Raw genomic sequence first — 24,838 nt, 5'->3', positions numbered from 1 at the left:
TAGGCCTGCCTAATATATTTGAACAGACCGGAGCTTAAATGTTAGGGTCAAACACATACGTCAAACACAATTAATAAATAATAAATGAGTTCCTGACATTGTATCAATCTTTTACATTTACTTAATCCGAGTTAATGTCACGCAGTACGATAACGTGTCCAGTGGAAAATATTGTAATCGAGAAAACCCCTCCAGCAAACTTTTATGTTTAACCTGTATAAATTGCTATATTCTGAAACTGTAGAAAGTGAGGGAAGTTTTTGAAGTAGGCTATCAATTCAGCATATTATCCGACAGACGGGTGTCGTCCCCCCTCCAAGTGATCATCTGCACCTTATACACGATCTTTGCTCTAGTTTGTTAGCTGTCAGTCTGCTGACTGTCAGTCTCTCTGAACCAGCTGCTGAAGAGAAGCGACCATGGCGCCACCAGTTAAGAACAAGGTGTTTGTCATCGGTGTGGGCATGACAAAGGTAAAGTTAATTCACTTTGTTTGTCTTCCATCAACGTCAACAAAGACCTCATGTAAGACCGGGGGCTAACCAAAGTGGCTAACATTACTTTGCATTGCATTTTCTGTATTCCTTGTAAAAAATAAACAATATCTAATACTTTCACAACATCCCAGTTTTATTACAGACACTAGTATTTATTATTTAAATAGTTTCTAGTATTGTGTCGCCGCTCTACAAAGTCTTCAAACATTAAACATTAGCTAGCTAAGTTAGCTTACACTTGATAACATTGTTAGTGTTTTTTATTTATTTATTTTTCAAATAATGTTTCTTGCGACAAGTCTGCTTTGAAAGTTCGCTGTACTCAGCTGTCTGTGCTCCTTGTCCTATCTGAGTCCAGAGTTCATGGCTAACAAAGGTATAAACTGTGCTAAGGGTCATCAGTGCTGCTAACATGATGAAAACACAGGACCTCCAGTGTTTACAAGGGTATCGACGAGCCTAATGATTTCACAGCAAGGTCAAATATAAAGATAAAAAAACCTCTAAAGGTGGACAAACATATCACTATGATAACATACCTTATTTTTGATTAAATAAGTTATTGCATTTCTGAACTGCGATCAAAGCCCTGCTGTTGAATGTGTAGATGTGTATCTATGATCTAGTTAAATGTTTTTAGTGAAATAATAAATCTGTAATTTATGTTACTTTAAAAATGTGTGTATGTCTATAGTGCTGTTCATCATACAAAAAACAGTATTTAGTCTGTCACTAATTTTTATATCCTTAGACATGCTGATTTCTCTAAAAGTCACACCTTCATTTGCAAACTTGAATTTTTATTCAGAAGGTGTTTTGCACCTTTGCAAACAATCCTACATGGCACAATCATTTCACCATGGACAACTTCCCAACTTTAGGTTCAGAGGGGCCGACACTGGGATTTTAATAATAAATTGATGATACTTAGTAAGAGCAGTGTCAGTGTGCAGGATTTGTTCTTTTCAAGTAATAAATAATAATAATAATAATAATAATAATAATACATTTAATTTGTAAGCGCTTTTACGAGGGCTCAAAGGCACTTTACATGTAAAAAAAAATCACAGTAAACAGTTAAAAACAGTAGAAGAGCATTAAAAGACAGAGAAACAGAATACTAATACTATGCACAACTTCCAAAAGACCAGTGCCACTTCTTCAGCTGCGATTTGGGTTGTGACTCGGCCTGAGTGATATCCACCAATATTGTTTAGTGTTTCATTAACAGTCCTCAGTCGACACTATGTCAACACGGACATGGATAATGAGATATATATACATTAATATATACATTAAAAAAGAGGTGAACTGGTAGCTCTATGGAAGACACGTATAACGACATTTCAAAATTACACATATTATATAGACAGAAATGATATTGTCTTACCCAGTGTCTTTGAAAATACATCGATGTATCTTTAAAACTTAACATTACTACTTTAACATCTCCGCTCGCGAGATGAATAAAGGATTATCTTATCTTATCTTTTGCCCGGCGAATATTTCACTAGTTGTAAAATTGAAAAGCACCTCATCCTCTTATTTAGAAACAAAGATTCCTTGGCAGTACCTCAACTTTAGTTTCAAGATTGATCTAATTTAGAGGTTCTTATAAAATGTGATGTTTTTTTTTTTTTAACTTCAAATGTACAACAACTCTGATATCTCATCCTAACACAAAAACAGTGAAAAAGAATATGAATGCTTTTGTTCTTTGACCTCACTCACCATCTCTCAAATTCTCGTTCTTTTCTGCAGTTTGACAAGCCTGGAGTCCGAGGCGATTATGATTATCCTGATATGGCCAAGGAAGCAGGTGCTTATCTGAACAGAATATGGACATTGTTCAGTCTCTGTAAAGATATCATATCTGGGCATCTGTGAAAGGGATCTTATTGTATAACATTAATTGTTTCATCCCTTCATTTTTACATCCCATCTTAGGTCAGAAGGCTTTAGCAGATGCAGGAGTTCCATATTCATCCATTGAACAGGCCTGTGTAGGATACGTCTACGGTAAGACCATCAGAACATGAGTTGATCATCAGGACCCATGTTAATGTTCCTGCTGAAATAAAGGATGTGCTTTCACAACACTTGTGTGATGTCCCCTGTACATCATCATCTTTGATTATGAATCTAGTAACAAAAACAAACAAAAAAATAATGAAAGAAGAAAAAATTGTCTCGTATTGTGGAGTAAAATAAATAATAAGAATTTCTCCAAATTGTACCTTAAAGATTTGTGATTTTAATCTTGAAATGATTAAATCACTGCATGTCTGCTATCAGTACAGTGTCGAGAATAACTCACATGGACTCAGTTGGTTGTTTCTGTAGCCTTTTGATATGGCCAGCATGTCATTCAGAGAACTTTAGATACACACTTTGCTAATCAAACTATCACTTCTTCATTTTCTAACTAATGTTTTGCGTTGCAAACCATTTATGCAGCTCGCTGCAACCTAAGCCTGAACCACTCATTAACTAGACAGGCTAATGCCTCAATTGAAAAAATATTTTTTGTAGTCTGTATTTATTTTACAAACATAAGGCCTAAAATTCACACATGCACCAACATGCTTGAATGAAATTAATTACAGTATGGTGCAGCAAATGGGCTGCCACAAAGTCAAGAGTCCCAGGAAGTGAGGTTAGCACTGTGGCAGTGCTTAGGTTTTCAAGTGGTACCTTTTAAAAAAAATTAAAACAAATGTGACACCTCTCTCCTTTCTTCAGGGGACTCCACATGTGGGCAGAGAGCCATTTACCACAGCCTGGGCCTGACGGGGATCCCCATCATCAATGTCAACAATAACTGCTCCACCGGCTCCACCGCTCTCTTCATGGCTCGGCAGCTGGTTCGGGGAGGTGAGTCCTTCATGAAACATAAACCACCTGAAATCCAAATCTTACAAAATAGCAGCGTCATCAGAAACTTTCCCTCATGTCCCCTCTCTCTCTTTCTCTCTCTCTCTCTCTCTTTCTCTCTCTCTCTCTCTCTCTCTCTCTCTCTCTCTCTCTCTCTCTCTCTCTCTCTCTCTCTCTCTCTCTCTCTCTCTCTCTCTCTCTGGTTTCATACTCTATCCAATGTCTTATCAAATAAGTAAAGACATTTTTTTTTAAAACTTTTTTTCAGCAAAACCTTTGCAGGAATAGGTCAAATTAATGTGTGTCTACCTTTCCATCATCCCATGCAGGTCTTGCAGACTGTGTGCTTGCCCTGGGCTTTGAGCGGATGGAGAGGGGCTCCTTGTCCTCAAAGGTTCAAAACTCTTTGTTGTTAATTGTTACAAAAGTAGTCATAATCTTTGTTTGTGGAGCACAGAGATGCACAATAAAACGTATGGATGAATGTCCACTTTGGGCTTCTGTGTTAAAGCACATTCACTAGACTCTCCTGTCATATTTGACGAACAATGTCTCTTTGTAAAGATTAAACAAAGATGAAATTCTTGAAAAATACCAATTTCTAGTTTATGGACCGGACCAATCCGATGGACAAGCACATGGAGGTGATGATCAACCGCTACGGCATGGTAGCAGCTCCAGCAGCACCTCAGATGTTTGGCAACGCTGGAAGGGAGCACATGGAGAAATATGGTACATGTGGCTACAGATACATATACTAAAGGTCCCATTATTAATGTCCATTTTATATACTTAATCGTGAATTGTTTGAACTCTCTTTCAGGCACAAAACCTGAACACTTTGCTAAAATAGCGTGGAAAAACCACAAGCATTCCACCAACAACCCGTAAGACAATGCTAACCCTAAACGCTGATCACCGCTTGGAAATAAGCACCTCTATATCCAGTCTTCATTGTTTTCATTAGCAGTAATGACTCCAGTGTTTACATCGACCATGCAGGTATTCCCAGTTCCAGGATGAGTACAGTTTGGAGCAGGTGATGAACTCCAGGAAGGTGTTTGAGTACCTGACTCTGCTGCAGTGCTGGTGAGACTCTCAGTCATCGACAGGAAGTGTCTTCTTTTGAGTGTAGCTTTGACAGAACTGATGCTAGCAAAATATCCTGAGTTGTGTTTCTCCTGATGTCCTCGTCTCGGCAGCCCGACATCAGACGGTGCAGGAGCAGCAGTGTTGGCCAGTGAAGACTTTGTCAGGAAACACCAGCTGGAGAAGCAGGCTGTGGAGATTGTTGCTCAAGAGATGGTGACCGACCTCTCGTCCACGTTTGAAGAAAACAGCTGCATTAAGATGGTGAGAAGGCATCCAAAGTCTCCATGTCAGTCGTGCTAATTCAAGAAACAGATAACGTGTGAATACTTTTTAATTCTCGTAATCTGTCTGTCGATTGATGGTTTTAATTTGCCTGTAGAGATTCTTCAGTTGAAGTAGCTAAAGTCTTTATTGAAGACCTGTGGTCGTAGCATACTCTTCTGTACGCTACGAGAGCAGAGCTGATAAAAATGGTGAAGGTTCCTCTGAAAACCGTGTGTCCTGTGATTAAATAAAGATGTCTCAGCCTTGCAAAGCATGTTTTTAAAGAGATCTTTGGCTTAAAAAAAACCCACACTCCACTGAGTCTAGTTTCTCCTTCTGTCCTTCGTCATATCGATTTAAAGAATTTTCCCCATTTCTCTCAATCTTTAAGAGCAAAATCCTCTTAATAATCCTCGTAATGTTTGCTCAACCAGACTATCAGCTGTATATTGACTCCTAATCAAAGTCTGAGGTGTAAATGATGATGTAGGACCTTTAAATTGAATTCAGATCATTTCATTCGTTAAACAGGCTTCTTTGTTCTGTACAGGTTGGCTATGACATGTCTCGTGTGGCTGCTAAGAAGTGCTTCGAAGCCGCAGGACTGACGCCCAGTGACGTTGACGTGGTCGAGCTGCACGACTGCTTCTCAGCCAATGAGCTCATCACGTACGAGGCCCTCGGCCTTTGTCCGGAGGGTAAGACTGCGGCTCTCATTTATCCTCCAGCCTGCACATTTTCCACCCGCTCTCCTCCCACCCATTCACTTTAAATCCAGATGAAAACATATTTGACACTTCATTATTTGGATTTTAAATGCTCTGCTAATATAAGTTGTTAAAGCGTTCTGCAATCTGTGGGGACTATATTGTGTTGTGCAGTCAGCAGTCTGTCCCTATGCATAACCAGGAAGATAAATCCTCAAATAACCCAGACTTTGAATGAGATTACACAATTCTCAGAAACCTCGCCTATCATTGTCTTTCTCTTCGTGATGGGTTATGAGGGCATTTGACTGTGGAACAATATACACAACATATCTCTCCCTGATTATCCATTCTTGTGGGAAATAAAGAGGATCAAACGGAATAACGGAGACACGTGCTCTTGAAGGCCACAGGTCTCACTGAACACAGGAATTTACCTCTGTGCAGTCCTCACCATTCTGCTAGCTGTTGTTGATATTTCTCATTTATCTTTTCTATATGTCTTCTTTATTCCTATTTCTATTATGTATCTATAATTATATATATCTATTTCACTTAAGTCTGAATTTCCCCCGTGAGTTAAGTAAAGTAAAATGCTTTGTTAATACACTTTGGGTCAGATCCACTAAGGGTGCTAATAGCATCATAAACTCTGCAGAAAGAGCACGTCCGCAATCGGCCCTGTTTTACCACCACTTTAACTGTGTGTGGCAACTAACGCTGGTCTTTCTGGATGAGATGTTAAACAGTATAGAAGGAGGCTTATTCGAATAGGAAGGGGGGCAACGTCTCTCCGAATTTTGTAATATTCACTAATTTACACAGATGTTATCTGCTTGGTAGTGCAGTGAGCCTGCGGAGCACTTAGTTTACATTTCAACCTTTGCACTCACTTTGTGAAAATCTTTTTCACAAGATGATGATAAAGATAGGACTTTAAATTTAAATTTACTTGACTTTAAATTTCTCTCTGTATCTCAAATCTCTGTAGGTAAAGCCGGAGAACTGATCGACAGAGGGGACAACACATACGGAGGAAAGTTTGTGGTCAACCCCAGCGGTGGACTGATCTCTAAAGGACATCCTCTGGGTGCAACAGGTACGCCCGGCCTCTGACTCCCGATGAGAACCATTAGATGTTCACTGTGAAATAAACACTGTCTAGACTGTTGTGTGGGGGGAAAATGCCAAGGTTAAAAGCATTAGCAGCTAATGGCTGTGTGGAACAAATGGGGCATCCTCAGAACAATAAAATAAATTGTTGAAGAAAAATGAACACACAGGCACGGAGAGAAAAGGCTGGTGCGAGTTCTGTTTTACGGCGATTTAATTTATAGGCATGCTGATCACTGAAGCCTCTGGATGTGGTCTATAACTGTTATCACATTAGTTTTTCACTGATTGGGTGTTTTTTGCTTGGTTAACTGTGCTTATAATCTTAAGTGCTGAGGTTTGAGTCACTATACAAAATATAACTGCCATCTTTGCTCAAGTTATAAAAGCAACTGTTCATTTTCTAACTTTAAACTTTCTCAAAAATGTTCCCAAGAAGACACTTCTTGATTTGTGCAGTTTAAAAACGAACCATTCAGCAATAACCCCAGAACCTTTAAACACGAGGAGAAAAAAAACATGGGGCACTCTTACGATGCGTACATGTGTGTCCTCTGGTCCGCTTAGATTTCAAACCAAAACACTTTTTTGAAAGTGTTATTTCGGGGGTGATGTTTGGGACTTTATTTAGATAATCAGGGAGGGAGGGACAGAGAGTGGGGAACGACACGCTGGAAGCAGCCACAGGTCGGATTTGAAACCACTAGGCTACCAGTGCCCTCAAACCAAAACGTTTTACATAAACTCCTCTATCATTTAGTGTCTTTGGGATGTAATCAGGAAGTTACACCTGATAATTTACTTTTATTTACCCAAACCTCACTCGCTCACTTCTAAGAATGTCCCTATTTGATCAGGTGTATGATACTTTTATCATAAAATTGAAATACTTTGACATCCGTTGGGCAAATCCTTCTTTAGCTTGAATTTAACACATATATCGCTGCCTCCAGCATTATTAATAAAACAAAAATATAAAAACCCATGCAAAAGAACTCGAAAATATTCTCCATCAATCTTTTGCACAGTGACTTTATACACATGGTTAGTGCATTAAAGATTCATACCTCTGATTATTCTAATGTTGAGGCTTTTTGGAGCAGATACACATGCAAGTATTGCCTTCAGTGTCCACCAGGTGGCGTGTGTCTCATATTTATGGGTTCTGTTAAAGCTCACATGTGAGAGAGAGCAGCTGCCTGTGACCTCGGCAGCTTCCTGTGTAATCTCTTTCCATATTAAACTGTTGATGGAGGTCACTGAGCGGACGGAGTAGCTGACTTGCCCTCACCTTCTTTCTTGCAGCTCTGATTTTTCAAATGTTCATTCACGTTGCTTTGAATCGTTCACACACACACACACACACACTCACAACAAGACGGGTTAGAGGGATATTCTTCTTTTTACCCTCATTCAGTATCTCTGTGTTTTTCATTCTTTGCGTCTTCCTACCTGCCAGTCTCCTTTCACCACAGTGACTTTCCCAGTGCTGACTCTTATCTCCTGGGTCACTCACTCAGCGTGTGAGTGGCCCATTCACCTAAGCTCTGTCTGATCCGTGGTGTTGCTCCTAATCTTGGTTTTGAAGCTCTGACTTACGAACACAGCGAGCGTGAAAGGACTGATGGTGTGTTAAAGGAACAGTGCAGAGACCCTCTCAAGACTAGGAGGGTCTGACATTTCTGTGTTGCCATGTACAGCCTTAGCAGTAAGTCTTGGTTTACTGAAGGAACTTACCTTTTAGCAATGAAAAGACTCATTGGAGCTTTTGCCATCTCTCTGTTGAGACAGTTTTAGCTGGAGGTCAGTAAATGAAAAAACATCATTTAAAGCTCCTTTTCATTGTGTATAAAAAGCCCCATGGTCTTTATTGGATGAGCAGCCTGATGATTCATTTTCCAATTAGCATCTAGACCAGTTGCCTCGGTGGAGGCAGAAAATCAGAGTGCTGCAGAATATGAAGGATGCAATAGGTTAAAAGGTCTTAAACCCGTAAGACTGTTAGCTTGTAGGAATAATGGAGAAATGTAAAGCTCATTTAGAGGGATGAAATACTTAGACATAATGTCAGTACAGGAAGAGCTGTCCATGCCCAGATTAGTGAGCGAGTGTCAGATTAGGATTCAGTTTGTCAGACAGGAGATGGTGTACAACACTTGAAGAGTGTCTTCACACGGAAACCAAAGCGTTTCTCTTCAGGTTAATACTATACATACAGCATTCACATTTGTCGTGTTTTTGTTTAGTGATACTAAAGTGACAAACACACCTTATGAGTCTGCACTTCCTTTAATCCGACCTGTGGCTCCTTTCCCGCATCTCCTTCCCTACTCTCTCCCACTCCCCGATTTCTGGCTCGAACCACTGTCCTGTCTCTGCAATGAAGGCATAAAAAGCCCCAAAATAAGTCAGTATGAAGCATAAACAAGTTTCGAATGCAATCAATATGAAAGTGTAATCAATGTTTTTTGTAAATGACATACATTCTTCAATGCTTTGGAGCCATTTTTTTGGGGGGGGGGGACCAGAGGCGACCATATTTGGAAGAGGGTGTGGATAAACTATGCTAAGCCTTGGTCCTCATTCACAGGGCAACATGGTAACTTTTTGTCAAGCACAGGTTGCTACTGTAAAGCATACGTCTTGTTTTACTCTGAAAAGAGCCATACATGACTAAATGAATGTCATGCTGTGACATAAACAACAGGAAAATTAACTGAGGCGTTAAATCAATTCAGAAGTAGGCTTCATGCAATTATTTTTGATTTTGGATCCAATGATGTATAGTTGGAGATACAGGGATTGTAGTTTTTGGTTTCACTCTTGAAATCAGAGTTCACTTCTTATGTCTTATATCTTGTCAGCCACAGAGAGGAAACTTTATCTTAAATTCATTCTAAACCAAATCCTCCTCAATAATTCACGTATTGCATGACCCTCTTCTCTTTCTCTCTGTCTTCACCCTCTGTCAGGTCTGGCGCAGTGTGCAGAGCTGTGCTGGCAGCTCCGCGGCCAGGCGGACAGGAGGCAGGTCCCTGGAGCTAAAGTGGCTCTGCAGCACAACATCGGCTTAGGAGGGGCTGTGGTGGTCGCTCTGTACAGGATGGGATTCCCTCAGGAGGCCAGGTGAGGAGGAAGTTATTATATTATTTATTATCATTTTTTTTATCAAGTAATACAACTAACATTTTGCAAAGCTGAACATAAATTCAACCATACACAAACAGTAGAACAAGACAACATACTCAAAGTAGAATAAAACAACCAAACTCTGTCATGTGCCCTTTGTACAGAGGCTGTAGTCCTCGTCACTGCAGCTGTGGGTTTGAGTCCGACCTTGGCCCTTTGCTGCATGTCGTCCCCCATCCCTTACTGCCAGCTCTTTCTGTCTCTCTTCAGCTGCATTTATAAATCTCATAAAGGCAAACATGCCATAAGAAAAAACAATACATGAATGAAAGTAATAAAAATAAACTTTTTCAAAATTCTTATTTTGTAACACTGATGAAGACAGTTTACTTATTATACTGTAATACAACAAAAAACATGTACAATCAAACAAAATAGATCAGACTGAAATATCAAAAGAAGTAGAAAAAAAACCCAAAATAAATACAAAATATATATTTTGTAAACTATCAGCTAAAGAAATCATGACAACAAAACAGTTTAAAAAGAAATGCTACAAAAAAAAAGAAAAGCAGAACAAAAGCGAAATGCAAAAACTTACAGTCCCCCCAATCTAAACAACAATACATAAAAAGAGGATAATACGAAAACACAGTAAACTATAAATGTTTCAAATGACCTACAGCCAAACACAGGAGATCAAATAAAAAGAAACTTGAGCATATAAATTGGGAGTCCAGTTGAATGGTAAATTGACGGCCTTCTTCAAGCTCAATATCAGTCCAAGCTGTACTTACACGTCCTTGTTCCAGGCCAACTCTCTAACAGTCTAACCTTCATCCTGTGACACTCAGTGGCTCTGTGAGGTTTTCACAAAATGTCCCTGATGAGGTGAAATGAAAAGGATTTTTCATTTAAGGCCATGGAGAAAAAACACTGATGTAGTCAGGGCTTTTGATCATGATGAGCCTTATCATTCTACCAAAGAGTCAAACAGAATATTCAAAAGGTCTCCAAGATAAAGATCAGCAGGAAACTCATCAAAAGTCACAGCAAGCATGACCCAGCACCATGTGTTAGAGGACACTTCTTTCAGCTGCTGAACAATTGTACTCCAAATGAAAAGATGATCAAGTAGCAGTTTAACATTTGGATCAAAGATCTTGTACATCCACAGTCAATCTGAGTCTGGCTTTGTATAATAAAGAAAGACTAAGGGCAAACAAGTCCTTCGATGCCTTTAATGTTGTCGGCCAGCTGTGGCAAGGACAGAGGACAGCCATGAACAGCTGGGGTCATGGCCAATAATGTAGTGAACCTACAGCACACAATTGACAGTGACTGTCAACCAAACTAGATAACTGATCTCTGCATGACTGTTATTATTTACATGTCATGAAACAGCAAAACGTATAACAGCTATAATAATTAGCCCTGCTTGTTGTGCGAGCTGTGTTTTGAGGTTAGCAACATGTTGTTGATGGGCAGTGGCAGCAGGTATACGGTAGACTTACTCTTAACAGTACTTTTATTTTGTCCCTGAACAACACAACAAAAGGACTTCTATGTCACCTACTCCTCGCTCATGATTATTCCTCCGGCTAATACCATGACGTCATTGTGATGTTGTAACAACCTGGCTATTTACTATTTACAAAATAATGATTTGGAAATAATTGTATTGATTTAAAACTGATTTCAGCTAAACAAATAATGAGTATAATTCTATTGTTAAAGCTGCCTTCATAGTGAGGGTTAAATAAAGCAGCTGTCTTAAACTGAACATTGATCGAAGTGAGACAAGGTGGACAGGACTGAGTTTTTCTCATAGACTGTAATGTTAATGAACAAAGCCTGAGAGACGTCATCCATCTACTACTGCAGGGGGCTTCAGAGGCTCATTGGCTGCAGCCACCAAGTTGGAAATCCTGTCTCAGCCTAACCTTTCGACATCATAAGAGACGGAGCTGAGGCAGGTTTTAATCCTCTCTATAAACCAGTGCACCGTGCCCACCTGTAAATCAGTTTCACCTTGTGCTTTACTAGCACAACTTGTATTGCTCATAAAATCAAAACTGATCAAATTCACACCAAGTACAGTGTGTGCTCATGAGGGTGATAACTAATCAGACCAATACCGTTTTTCAGTACCAGGCTGTTGACGTGTTAATTTCGGACATTGGAACATGGTGTTTATTTATCTTCCGGGGCTCGAGGTGCCAGCTTCAAGCAGACCCTCTACTAACTGCAGGTTTTTGCACTTAGCATTGGCTTTCATTTCCAGAGGTTGCTGCTTGGTTTTCCTGCCTTGTCATAGCCTGTTGAACATTCTGTTCAGGAAACTCTTTAAACACTGTCACAACGCTGATTTGTTTCAATTTACTTCATGTGCCAGCTTCAGTTTTTTATTCTTTCACAACTGTCAATAAATCAGTGTATTTCAGTTGTGTCATATGCTGGGCTCAAATAAGGTACAATAAGACATACGCTTGTTGAAATTGTCCTTTCTACTGCAGTTTACAAGTAATAAAGAATATTGTACAATTCAACATTGCAAGGGAAAAATAAACTATTTCTCAGAAATTGAGTTTAGTGATTCAAAGAAATACACTGGCAAAATCTCTCTCTCTCTCTCTCACTCTGTGTCTCTCTCTCTCTCTCTCTCTCTCACTCTGTGTCTCTCTCTCTCTCTCTCTCTCTCTCTCTCTCTCTCTCTCTCTCTCTCTCTCTCTCTCTCTCTCTCTCTCTCTCTCTCTCTCTCTCTCTCTCTCTCTCTCTCTCTCTCTCTCTCTCTCTCTCTCTCAGGTCCCATGTTGCTGCAGTTCCCACCAGCTCAGGCAGCGGACTGGAGGGGTTTAAAGCTTATCCCGTATTCAAAGAGATGGAGAAACATCTACACGAGGTAACAAAACACACTGTAACCATCTCAGGCAACATCTCTATGAAGTTTCTCTTGGTTTGATCCGGTGGGAAGCGTATATTCACAACCGATTGCATCCATATCCTAGATCCTCATTTCTTCCTTTTGTTCCACTAATGGTCTGATATCATGTAAATGTAACAATGCACTCCGCACTGCTCAGCTATCAGACTCACATGATGCTATCATTCTATCTTCTTTCACTTGGACAACAGAGGGCAATTTCTGTTCTTTAGATGCTTTTAGCTACAGATTGTGTGCAAATCCATTCCGTTTTGTAAGAAGATAGATAGATGGATAGGAAAGAAAATAAGTTTAAACAGTTAAGGAACCTCAGAACAAAGTGCTGACCTTCTGAAAGTATGTGTAACTAAAGAAACTAAACTGCATCATTACCTGAACATTAAAAGCAGCAATGATCAGTTCAGGACCATGTAACACATTTGTTGTCTTACTTTTTTATAAGCAGTGATACTGACCTTCATATTCATCAATGACTCACTGTTTTGGATTGTATGCACTACAGTGATTGGACCAAGCAACAAACAACAGTGTTGAAGAAATTAGGCCATTGCGGCATTTCCAAAAAATTTCTCGAGTGTTCGCTTGAGGCGGCTAAAAAAGACCTGGGCACATTTTTACGAACTTCTTAAGTACTAAGAGTTGCTCCTAGTGACACAATTCTAAGAATCGTCTGGACATTTTCTCAGAATTTCCCCTCAAAGTTCAGACTAGATCCTTATAAAGATGAAAGTTATTTAAAAAGTGTCTTTGCTCTTAAAAGAGCTCCTGAGGTTTAAGACTGTGAGGAGGACTTCTAACCGGCGAAAGAGTTTCTCAAGCTGAGTAGAAACACCACATGACAAATAGACTCAGAGTTGGGCAGAACTGGCACAAAGGATTTGTGCAGACATTTTAATCCATCACGGCCTACTTTTTTGGTACCCTTCTGTTGGGGTGCAAAGGGTACCGATCCAGCCCTAAAGGGTTCCTTTTATTTACTGTGTCTCTGAGAGGATTGTTTTTGAATATATTCCACAGTGTAGCTGTTTGTCAGGAGGCTTAAGGACCCACCTCAGCTCCAACTCTTAAGGCGCATTCGGTTCTCTTATTTGCATCGAGTGTCCACCAAGTTGTCTCTGCCACTTGCGTCTTAGTCCCGCCCATCAGAGATGCACGGAGGAAATGAAGCCGAGGAGAGAGGACCGAGGAAATCAGTTTTAAAGGGATACTTCACCCATTTGCATGAAGCTGTGTATCATTAGAAACATGGTAGTAGTGTTGAATGGTCGTATATCCAGCCCTCATTTTGCCCTGAGACGAGAAAAACGTTTTTCTTTGCCTGGAAGTTTTCTTCATGTGATGCAATATGACGCTTTTTGCATCACATGAAGAAAACTTTCAACACTACTACCATGTTTCTAATGATACACAGCTTCATGTAAATGGGTGAAGTATCCCTTTAAGAGACATGAGACGTCCTTTCCTTGACGGCGTCACATGACACAACATCAGAATCATTGTTATATCAGTAAAGCCAACCTAGTGAGTTAAACCTGTGATTTGCTACAAATTGACCAATTACACCCTGTGACTGACGTTGATGACAGGACAGGGGAATGACGTGGTTGCGATCTGTTAATTTGCTGTAGGGCTGCTGAAATACCAGCATGTCTCAAGTGGATTGTGTGTATGGACTAATATGTTTGTGTGTATTGATTTTAATTGTACTCGTGTTATCTCATGAGCTTCTAAAGTTGAATAAGCTGCGGCATGATTTGATATAATTTTTGAAAGGTGATGACTTTTTCTATAAGTCTTCATTATGTGACAAGAGTTATTACCTGCAACTTAAAAGCCCTCTCCACTCTACTGCAGGAAGGCGAGCAGCTTGTCAAAAAGATTGGTGGAGTGTTTGCCTTTAAAGTAAAGGATGGACCAGAAGGGAAAGAGGCAACATGGATCGTCGACGTGAAAAATGGCAAAGGTTCTGTCTCCAATGATCCAGGTTTGTAACCCCCAAAAAAATTCTCTTACTTTATCTTCTTACTTAAAAGTCGCTTCAAACACAACACTGCATGCCAATAAGGTGAAGGTTTTATGCGCTCACTCTTTTTGAAAGTTTGTAATTTAAGCTTTTTACAGAAGGCCTTCATCAGCCAATCCATTTCAAATAAAGGGTCTGATTATACATGTATATACATACGGTAAACATCATTTTCACAGAAATGTTTTCATTTCTTTCCACTCTTTCATTTAAGCATTACAATACATCTTTGTAATGCTGTGTTTTTTATGGAAATGGTACAGCTATATTCAGATTTAACAGGCTGACTGTGAGACATGAAGGCATTTAGTTCTTAGAAAGCCAGATAAGTATCTATCTATTTCTGCATTTATCCATCCATCCATTCATCCATCCATAATTTACAACAACATTTTATAATATGGTTATTTTAAAGTGGCGGGGTTGTTCCTTCAAAAAAAATTTTTTCGAACACCAATTTGTGCCCTGAGCATTTCTATAAACCCCCCAGTGATGAGAAAAGTCCATCCTCTCCATCTTTTGCCTGCTCTCCTTTTCAGAAAATGTGTGTTCAAACACCCCGTTTGGAGATTTTCCCTTTGTGACCTCACTAAGGGCAGTAGCCCCTCCCCCAGATGGGTGACACTCCCACAGCTAGGTGTTTGTGTCTGCCTTCTCACCCTAAACCATTGGGTGAGGTCAAATGCAGCTTATTTGCATTTAAAGCTACAGACGCAGAAACAGCCTGTTCTGAGCAGGGCTGTGATAGAGGCATGATTAAATACAGGATCAGAGTGGATTTACAACAAGAAACTTCACAAACATGTTTTGGAGAGCTCTGAGACTTATTTAAACTTGTTGAAAAGGAGGATATGTGACCTTGAATATTCAAAGCAAAACTACACTTGAATGTCATACACTTGAGTCTAAGGCAATGGCCTTTAAATACACTCTTCTTTCAGGTAAAAAGGCAGACTGCACCTTATCCATGAGTGATGTAGATCTTCTGGATCTGATGACTGGAAAGTTGAACCCACAGACGGTGTGTAAACATTATTTCACTTTATCTTTCACAAATGTACTGTAAACATGTCATGCTGAACTTCTCTGAGAGAAGAGATGAGATGCCGGTGGGTTAGTGGTTAGTGTGCACCCCATATACATTCAGAGACTGTGGTCCTCAAAGCGGGTGGCCTGGGTTTGAATCTGACCTGTGGCTCTCAGATGTCATGCCCCACTCACTCACACTCACACACATAACTAATGATGAGCAATATTAGTTTAGACTGCAACAGTATCCTGTAAAAGCAAAGAAAGTGGACAAATAGAAGCATTTTGTTTTACAGAACAGGACTTCCCAACCGTGTTGCTTTGTTTCACTCGTCTGACTTTCATGGACGTTTTTCTCAATGTTTTGTTGCAGAAGCATCATTAAGAGTATTAATTAGCTTTCAGAGAGCAAATCACTTCAGTCCAGTAGTGATGTTGTGGTTTGAGTTTCATCTTTACATTATAGCTTCTACAGGATGTCAGATAGCTTTTCTAAAAAAAACCCTGATCCCCGATGGATTGAATGATGATTAAACAAACCAGACCTCAGTACATTTGGATACAGCTCACAGCTTTCTGGTCCAGCTGGTCAGTAAGTCCGCCCTAAAGTTTGATTGACAGCCTAAACATAAGCATGTGATGGAAAAAAAACAACGTTTTATTCAAAGCAATTGAGCTACGTGAAAGAATCGTTCATCAAGTTGTCAAACAGTCTTTTTAATGTTGAGGTGCAGGTTGTTTGAGCACATGAATCCATCTGTTGTGTGTTCTTATACATGTGTTCACTAAGAGCCGTCTGCTTTTTTTTAAAGCCTAAATACATGCCTGTCTGCCAGATTAGCGTCTGTGTTGACCAACTTAATCCAGTTGGATGCTTTCTGTATGAACACATTTCCATTTAGCCCATCAGTGTAATCCTTACAGCAACAGGAAACTCAAGTAATGAATCCTCTTTACTCTGGATGTACACGTTTTCATTGTGCTGGCATGGCCATGAATTCAGATGAATAAAGATCACAGATTTGTGATATTGTTATTATTATCACACAATACATATAAAAAAGAGATACAGCACAAAGGAAAAAAACTGGCAATCAGACATCTTTCTTTCTCTTCAGCACATCACGCTGCACTGCATTTTATTTAAAGGCATCTTTCAAAACTCTCAAGGTCACCTTACAAAGTAAAAGATAAAAACAGCAAAGTTACAATTACATCAATAAAATGTACATAAAATACAAATTACAGGATGTAGTGGATTTGTGAGACTGGGGAGAGAAGAAGGGAATGATCAGACTGAATATGCCAGTTTAAAAAGATGTGAGGCTGTGAGGTGGGAGGGAGTTCCAGAGGTGGGATGCAGATCGACTGAAGGCTCTGGACCCCGTGTTGGACAGGCGTGAAGGGGGTACGGTGGTTTTCCATCATTTGTGTGTATTTGATCTTGAGGCTTTTGGATGCCATGCCTTGGTAAACTCACAATTAAAACATTTAAAAAAAACATCCCACTGGTTCAAATATTTGAAGTTTTGAGCCTCTTCAGTTGCTCAAATTTGAAAACCAACCAAAAACTGTTCTTGGCAGGGGGACCTGACAGCCCAAGAACAAATATTGATTTCAAAGGTAGGGGAGCAAAATTAGTGCAGCAACAAATCCTAGAAGGGTTTTCATTTTCCAAATACCCCATCTCCGCGAGAGAGTTTAGTGGTGTGAGATTCAATTGATGTTTTTATTCTTCTAAGTAATTTAATCAGTCAGTATACTGAGCACCACTTAGGCAAAGAAGAGGGAGCAGAAGCTTTCTGCTGACTGATGCTTGTTTAAGCTTCTCAGACTGATTATTCATCAATTCTCCGCTGCATATTCACAGTATATCGACGTAAATATTTAATATAAAGTTTCATCTTGAAGTGTTTTTAATGATGGCTGTGACTGTCTGTCATGCTTCATGTCTCTTGTTGTGTCATTAAATGTTCTATCTTCAGACCGAGGCTCTTTCTAGAGCTTCCTAGAAAGAGCCCTTCAAATTCACCCTGGAGGCAACTCATGATGAAACTTCATATTATAATTTGATACCCGTCTACATCACTACAGGTTCTGTCATTTTATAATAATTCACTTGTGTCTTCTATTTCTTCACCTCCTCCTGTTCCCTGCCTGTCACATTTACAGTACAGGCAGTTCCTCCTGCTCAGAAACAAAAGATGAAAATACTTTTCTGAATGTGTGGAGTGAGTGATGGCCTGACTTTTAGTTTTACAGAAGCTGTTTTTACATAATGAAGCCGGAAATAACACGAACATTGCAGGATGGCAATCCCCTGACATTTTCCAAAGTAGTTATTCACACGTCTTCAAAGCGTCAAAGCCTAGAGTCTCGCTCACTGGGGGTGATTTTTCTTTGATATTTCCTGCTGTGGTCACAGTGGAAAAATTTCTAAGAGACTGGCAGGAAAATCTCTGTGTGAAGTCAGGTTAAAATTTGTCTGCAAAAATCCCCATAAATGAGGAAATATTAAGGACTTCATCTTTAAGACCAGTGACTAAGAAGTGAACGCGTATTCTTTGTTCAGCGCTGTGACCTTTTCATCTACGAAGAGGGAATAAAGGTTGCATATGTAGAGATTGTTATTAATGACTCAACAAAGCTAATTGAGATCCTGTTAAATATACCAGAGAACATCTCAGAGATTTAAACTGAACAGAATGTTTCTGCCTTTGCACATTTATTTTATTTTTTTTGTGCAGATTGCTGTTAAGTGACGTGCGTGCAATTATGTAGAGATAAATGTCAGTACGTGGAAATACACTATGCTCAGTTCAGTACAGCCCTGCTCAGGTTTATAATTGACTGGCTTTCAGAGCACAGAAACATGACGCAGGGATGTCAGCTCTGATTGGTCAGTTTAGATGTTACATATGCACTTAATGATTGCCTCCTTTAATCATTTTAAACTCATTCCATTTGTATTATGATCAAAAAATGTATAATTTACTTACAGTATGTTTTGAGTGTTAAAATGATACGTTTGAAGTGCAATAATTAAGTTAATTGTCTTTTCTTTTTCTTTTTTTTTTCTCCTCAGGCGTTCTTTAAAGGCAAACTGAAGATTACGGGGAACATGAGCATGGCCATGAAGCTGCAGAACCTCCAGGTTACACTTGGCAAAGCCAAACTGTGAGAGCTGTGATGCAACACTTTATCATGAGCTACACATTAGGAAGCAATGAGTTATAATTTTATAGTTCATTTATAATGTGTCCATAAAGTTTTAATTTCAGCTGCAACACAAGTGTTCCTGTTGGATCTCCATTCGTCATCTTATTGTCTGATTTTAACTGGCACAGTGAGCTGCTGCGATAGTGCATTCACAGTTGTTGTGATTCCTCTGTTTGAATAATTGTCCTCTCTAAAAACTAACTGTGCCTTTAAATGTCTTCTGTTTAGTGTTTAATTATTGATAATTACACTGGTGGTAAAAGTCAATTTTTGGCTCAGCCAGTTGGATAGATACGTTTGTATACAATATGTGTCTGTAAATGAAAACAGTTTTCTGATTTTTACAAATAAATCATGTGCTAACATTACAACTTTTGAAGGCTCTTCAATAGTCACATCAACAATTATTATCTTTTCATCATTCTGTATGGGTCTTGTGTTATTAGCACCTCTCAGCTCTAATGTTTAGTTTAACTGATGAATTCAACAGAACAGAAATATTTCAGAACTAGAATACTAATACTACTAAATCAGTTCTTATTTTAGTAAAATACAAAAAAAAAAAAAACATTGAACCAACACTTTGGAATCTTCATTTGTACCCTTAAAACTTCATGATGACAGAGCGCTGACAGCTCATGAGCACTTTCAAAGTCTTTCGTTCAGGCTCGACTTCATGTGTGTTATTACAACCTTGTTTTTAACTTTTCTAAAATGTGCATAATTCATAATTTAATTCTTAGTAACGTTTGACTTCTTCTTACCAGCATAAACTCCTCTTAATAAAATAGTGCTCTCTAGAAGTTTATCTGATAGGGCTGAAGCTAAATTTAAGGAAGCTATTTCAGCTGCTTTTGATTCAGTACCATGCCCTAACCCAGTTGAAAACTCCTATAATCACTTTAGTCCCTCTCAGCTGAATCCGTTTGTTGATAGTGTGGTGGAGTTACTGAGAGTTACTCTGGATTCAATCGCCCTCCTAAAACAGAAGGTTATCATATGACAGAGATCAGCTCCATGGTACAACTCAGAAACCCGTACTCTAAAACTAACGTCACGTAAATTTGAAAGAATTTGGCGCTCCACCAAAACGATAGAATCTCGTTTAATTTGGCAAAGATAGTCATAATAGATATATGAAAGCTCTACGGCAGGCCCGCACTGCCTATTACTCGTCTCTTATTGAAGAAAATAAAAACAATCCTAGATACCTCTTCAGCACTGTAGCCAAGCTGACAGAGAGTCATAGCTCCATTGAACCATCAATTCCTTTAGTCCTCAGCAGTAACGATTTCAAAGAGACAGTGTTGATTCCTCCTATAATTCGGATAGAGCACAAACAGTTCCAAATTCTGATTCGAGCCTCGACTGTTTCTCCTATATCTAACCTTCCTTTTATCTCTAAGGTCTTAGAGAAAGTAGTGGCTAATGTGTGACTTTATCCATGACAACAGCCTGTTGGAGGAGTTCCAGTCGGGATTTAGAGCTTACCATAGCACTGAGACTGCACTAGTTAGAGTAACAAATGATCTTCTGTTAGCCTCAGACAGGGGACTTCTATCTCGTCCTGTTAGATCTTCGTGCTACTTTTGACACGATTGACCATCAAATCCTGTTATAGAGACTAGAACAATTACTTGGAGTTACAGGGACTGCTTTAAGCTGGTTTAAATCCTATTTATCAGACAGATCTCAGTTTGTGCATGTTCATGATGAGTCCTCTATGCCACCAAAGTTAGCCATGGAGTGTCTCAAGGATCAGTGCTTGGCCTTATTTTTACAGTCTATGGCTTGGACCAATTCTTTTTACATTATATATGCGTCCTCTAGGTAGTATTATGAGGAAGCACTCATTGCTATGCAGACGATACTCGGCTATACGTATCAATTAAGCCAGAAGACACCAATCAATTACGTAAATTGGAAGCCTGCCTCAAGGACATCATGACCTGGATGACCAGAAACTTTTTGCTGCACTAAGAAGTTATTGTGATTGGACCTAAGAACCTCAGAGAGACTTTTTCTATATAACCTTTATTTAACCAGGAAGAGAAATTCATTGAGATTAAAAATCTCTTTTTCCAAAGTGTCCTGGACATAACAAGCAGCAACACAAGCACAGCGTTTCAGACAGACAACGAGCAGCCAAACACCCCCCCCCCCCCCCCCCCCCACAATAATTGAAACCAGTGTTAGTTGGGAGGTAGAATAGTGAAATGAGTTTGAAAGTTGTGGATGCTCCTGGGCCATACCCAATTTGAAATCTGACGTGTTTAAGCATTTTGGTTTCAGCGTGTCAAGAAATGAGAAAGGAGATTAAACATCTTCATCTATGGTAGGAGATTTCCCCATATTATGTTTAGTGATGGCAATTGGGCAACATTGCCATCATGTTTTATTGCCCCCCATCAACCTTCTGCCAGATACAGCCTGCCTACCTCAATGCTCATATCCAGCTAACTCTCTTCAGCCCATCCCCAGTTTTGTCCCTCTGCCAGGTTTCCAGCTGGCCGAACGCTTATATCCTCCTGAGACCCAGCAATTCATTTTTGTCCACTGTAGTGGACATTGTATTTGTGTTTCTATCTCTAATGCTATTCATGTGACTCTATTAAATTCTGTTGTCCTTTAGAGAGGACAACTGGAGCTTTAAAATGTCATCACATGTGAGGGGGTGTGGCCTTGCTAAGTGATTTTAAATAATTTTTAGCAAGTGGCTGCTATTCAGATTTGTACATTTTATGAAAAGATAAAAGATAAGCACATTTTTTATATTAACTATAATAACTTTTTTAAATGTTATATTTTTACTTTTTTAATGTAAGTAAGCATCCTAGGAACACATGAGTAAGTTTTCAGAACAGAGTTTGTTTATTTTAATACAAAGAACACACAATTTCTAAACATCCACTGTGGTGGACGTCAGGACATTGTACTTGTGTTTGTGTCTTGTCTGGTTAGTGGATAGCTCTAGGAGAGAGGCAGAAGGGATTCTTTAAAGGATCATTGGGGAAGACTCAGAAACAAGTCAGAAGATGAGAATCCAAAGAAAGACAATGAGACAAAGAGGGAAATTCAGATAAAGACCCAGAACAAGTGAACCAATAGAAGTGTACCATCACCCTACGTTGGCCAAGACCAACACATAGTGCGTGTAGTCCATGCAGATATGCATATTATTTTACAAAAATGTGTTTTAGCTTAAAGATCCCAATATTTTCTTTTTAAACTAAATGAAACAATTAATGTGGACAACTTGTTTAAAGACCCGTGTTGCTAAAAGTGTGTTTTCCTGTATATTTTTCAAAACATGTAAAGCCAGTCCTCTGAAAGAATCCCATTGCTAAATCCTCAGAAAAATGCATTGATTCAATACAATTTTTTTGTTGGTATTTACTAATCAGAGCAGACTGGACTTGCAAGGGGGTGTTACAGAGACGTACACTTTAGAATTTGACTAGCTGGTGAATAATAATGCTGTGTGAGATGCAACAACTTTAACAGGTTCCTCTGCATCTCCAAAAACTCGGGGTGCTTCCTGAAAGACCATCTTCAGTCAAATGGTTAATTAAAAAAAAATCATAGGAGTGGCCAATAAGTGTACAAGTCCAAACAAAAGAGTGTCAAAGTGAACTTCTCCTTATTTGTTGAGGTATTGCGCTGTAGTGGATGTTACAGGCTGCTTTCCGAATTCATTATTGGCCATTAAATGTTTGACATTTAAAACCAATGAAATCTAGTGACCATATTCCAATGTGCAAAGAATAGAAGTAGATAATGCAATGCTTATAAAGAGAAAAGAAGGGAAAATCCACGTTAACAGTTATTTTGTATTTAGTATTGTAATGTAGTGAGTATTTAAAATTAATTTTACTTGTTAAAACTTGGCTTTAAAATAGGTTCCATTTTAGAACCTCAATGTCCCGTTGTCCACTACAGTGGACGTGTTGAAAATTGTTAAAAAAATTAAGTTTTTATATAATTTTTTTTGCAAGTTGTTTTTAGCTGCCCAAACACTAAATTTATGTTAAAAAAAAAAATCCATATCTAAAAACTTTTTTTTCCTGGGTCTCAGGAGGATATTCGAATGCTGCCCGAGCTGCTTGGCTGACCTGTTTCACTGACCATAAGCAGTGGGCTAATGGGTCTTAAGATATAAACTGTAACAAACACAAAGTGGTGAGGTGGGATAAGATGAAACTGCTCCATGTCAGCTGAGTGTTTCAGGTTTGGTCGGCCTCAAGTCAACTTAAAAGGCTTTTTATACTTTAGCAGGAGAAAGGAAAATAATAACTATGCTGTGAATGAACATGTTGTTATGCCAATGATTTACCTTTATACAGACAGTCATTAAATGTTAAAAAAGGTCAGGCAACCACGGTTCACTCTAAGTTGCAGCTCCTTCAGAGAAAGCTAAGAGGTATCTGATATTTCACACAAATAGGGGAGCGAGTCGGCAGAGTTTCATTATCACTAACCCTGTAAACAGTTTACTATCCTTATAAAAATTACTTTTCCAACATTTTTTTTTTGTAAACTGTACCAGACTTCCTTTCTCTGTCAGTTTAGTGCATCTAGCTTGGTATCTTGATCATGGAAACAGTTTATGGGAAGAATGCTTGCAGGTAGGTTTGTAGTTGTGTATATACCCTGAGCTGATTATTATTTTTGCCTGATTAAAAAAGATCTGGTTGATTTCCTGAATATTGCAGCCTCTCAGCACTAAAAGTAAACCAACCATGTACACAAAAGGTGCTTTCTTCAAACCAAAAATAGTTTTTCAAAAATGTGTTTCTTTAAAGTCATCACTGTCAGCCCTGTGTATAAGCCAGTGGGATCAAGAATATTCAATTATGATTATGTTCTGAAATAATTTAGCCTTTCAGAATCATAATTGAAAGTTATGAAACCCATTATGTTCAAGACAAATATGTTAAATTGTGACGTCTGTATTTGGCTTATGTGTTTTCTCAATAGAATAGAGTTTAGTTTGACTTTTCAAATTCATTTTTTTATCGTCCCATACTGTCTTACCTGTTACAATTAACAGAAAGATGTTACTCCACTCTTCATTCCTTTGCTCGTGTAGTACATCTATGCTAACACAATAGGAAAAAGATTTGTGTTTACACTTCACAACAGATCAGTGTGATGCAATATTGAGTCATTCCAATCACCTTTCAAAATGTGTAAGGTATAAAATAATCCAAATTTATATCCAAATTGCCAAATTGTGGTGACATGGAGATCTGGCTTAAAGACTACTTGGTTTGTATCCATGGAGCAAGAAGCATCTTTTGTCAAGGCTCTGGGCAATGACCAAGAACATACTCTGAGCCTTATCCTGTGTGATTTAAGAAAAAGGTTCAGAATGTAAGTTAGTAAGTAAGTAAGTAAAAGTTTATTTATATAGCACCTTTCAAGAGCATGTAATTGCACGGTTGAATGTTGGTGTTTAACGCCCTAGAGGTTATTATGGATTTGTATAGTTATGCATACATGAGTATAAGTATATATTGATGTGTATATATTTACATGGATGTGTAAATATATTCTTTCTTATATTTCATACAGAACCCTTTTATAACACAATTTGAAACCAATATGTATGTGCTCAATGAATTTGTTTATTTATGAATCTATGTGCAAATGTGTATATGTTGTATATATGCATAGATATTGATCCATTTGTATTCTTTATTATTTTTGTGAACACGCAATTTAGAATAGGCAGCCCCCATCCCCTCCATGTCTCTTTCTAAGCCATGTCCTGTTGAGTGGCAGCTGAGCATTCTGGTCTGAGGCGTGCTTGGTCAGGTCCTCTATTCCTTTCTCACAGGACAAAGCTCTTATAATTGTCTTTTATTCTTGATGTTTTATTCTTGTCTTGTTATATATGGTTGTCTGTCTGTGTTTTATTCTGCCCTTTCAATGTTTGGTCTTTCAC

General features: G+C 38.8%; 1 protein-coding gene across 1 annotated transcript; it reads left to right on the top strand.

The window, feature by feature from the left end:
• The first annotated feature begins 319 nt into the window (after positions 1-319).
• scp2a (sterol carrier protein 2a) lies at positions 320-19,262 on the top strand. The gene is made up of 16 exons (XM_079348758.1): positions 320-473; positions 2,259-2,316; positions 2,445-2,516; positions 3,240-3,371; positions 3,701-3,765; positions 3,977-4,103; positions 4,195-4,258; positions 4,374-4,460; positions 4,574-4,724; positions 5,278-5,425; positions 6,426-6,533; positions 9,520-9,673; positions 12,482-12,578; positions 14,475-14,604; positions 15,585-15,664; positions 18,758-19,262. Exons 1-16 carry the CDS (start codon positions 420-422, stop codon positions 18,851-18,853), a joined length of 1,623 nt encoding a protein of 540 aa, XP_079204884.1. The 5' UTR covers positions 320-419; the 3' UTR covers positions 18,854-19,262.
• Positions 19,263-24,838: the final 5,576 nt, after the last annotated feature.

This window comes from Symphodus melops (genome assembly GCF_947650265.1).
Source record: "Symphodus melops genome assembly, chromosome: 7".
NCBI lineage: Eukaryota > Metazoa > Chordata > Actinopteri > Labriformes > Labridae > Symphodus > Symphodus melops.
This window is presented reverse-complemented; position numbering and strand designations above follow the sequence as displayed.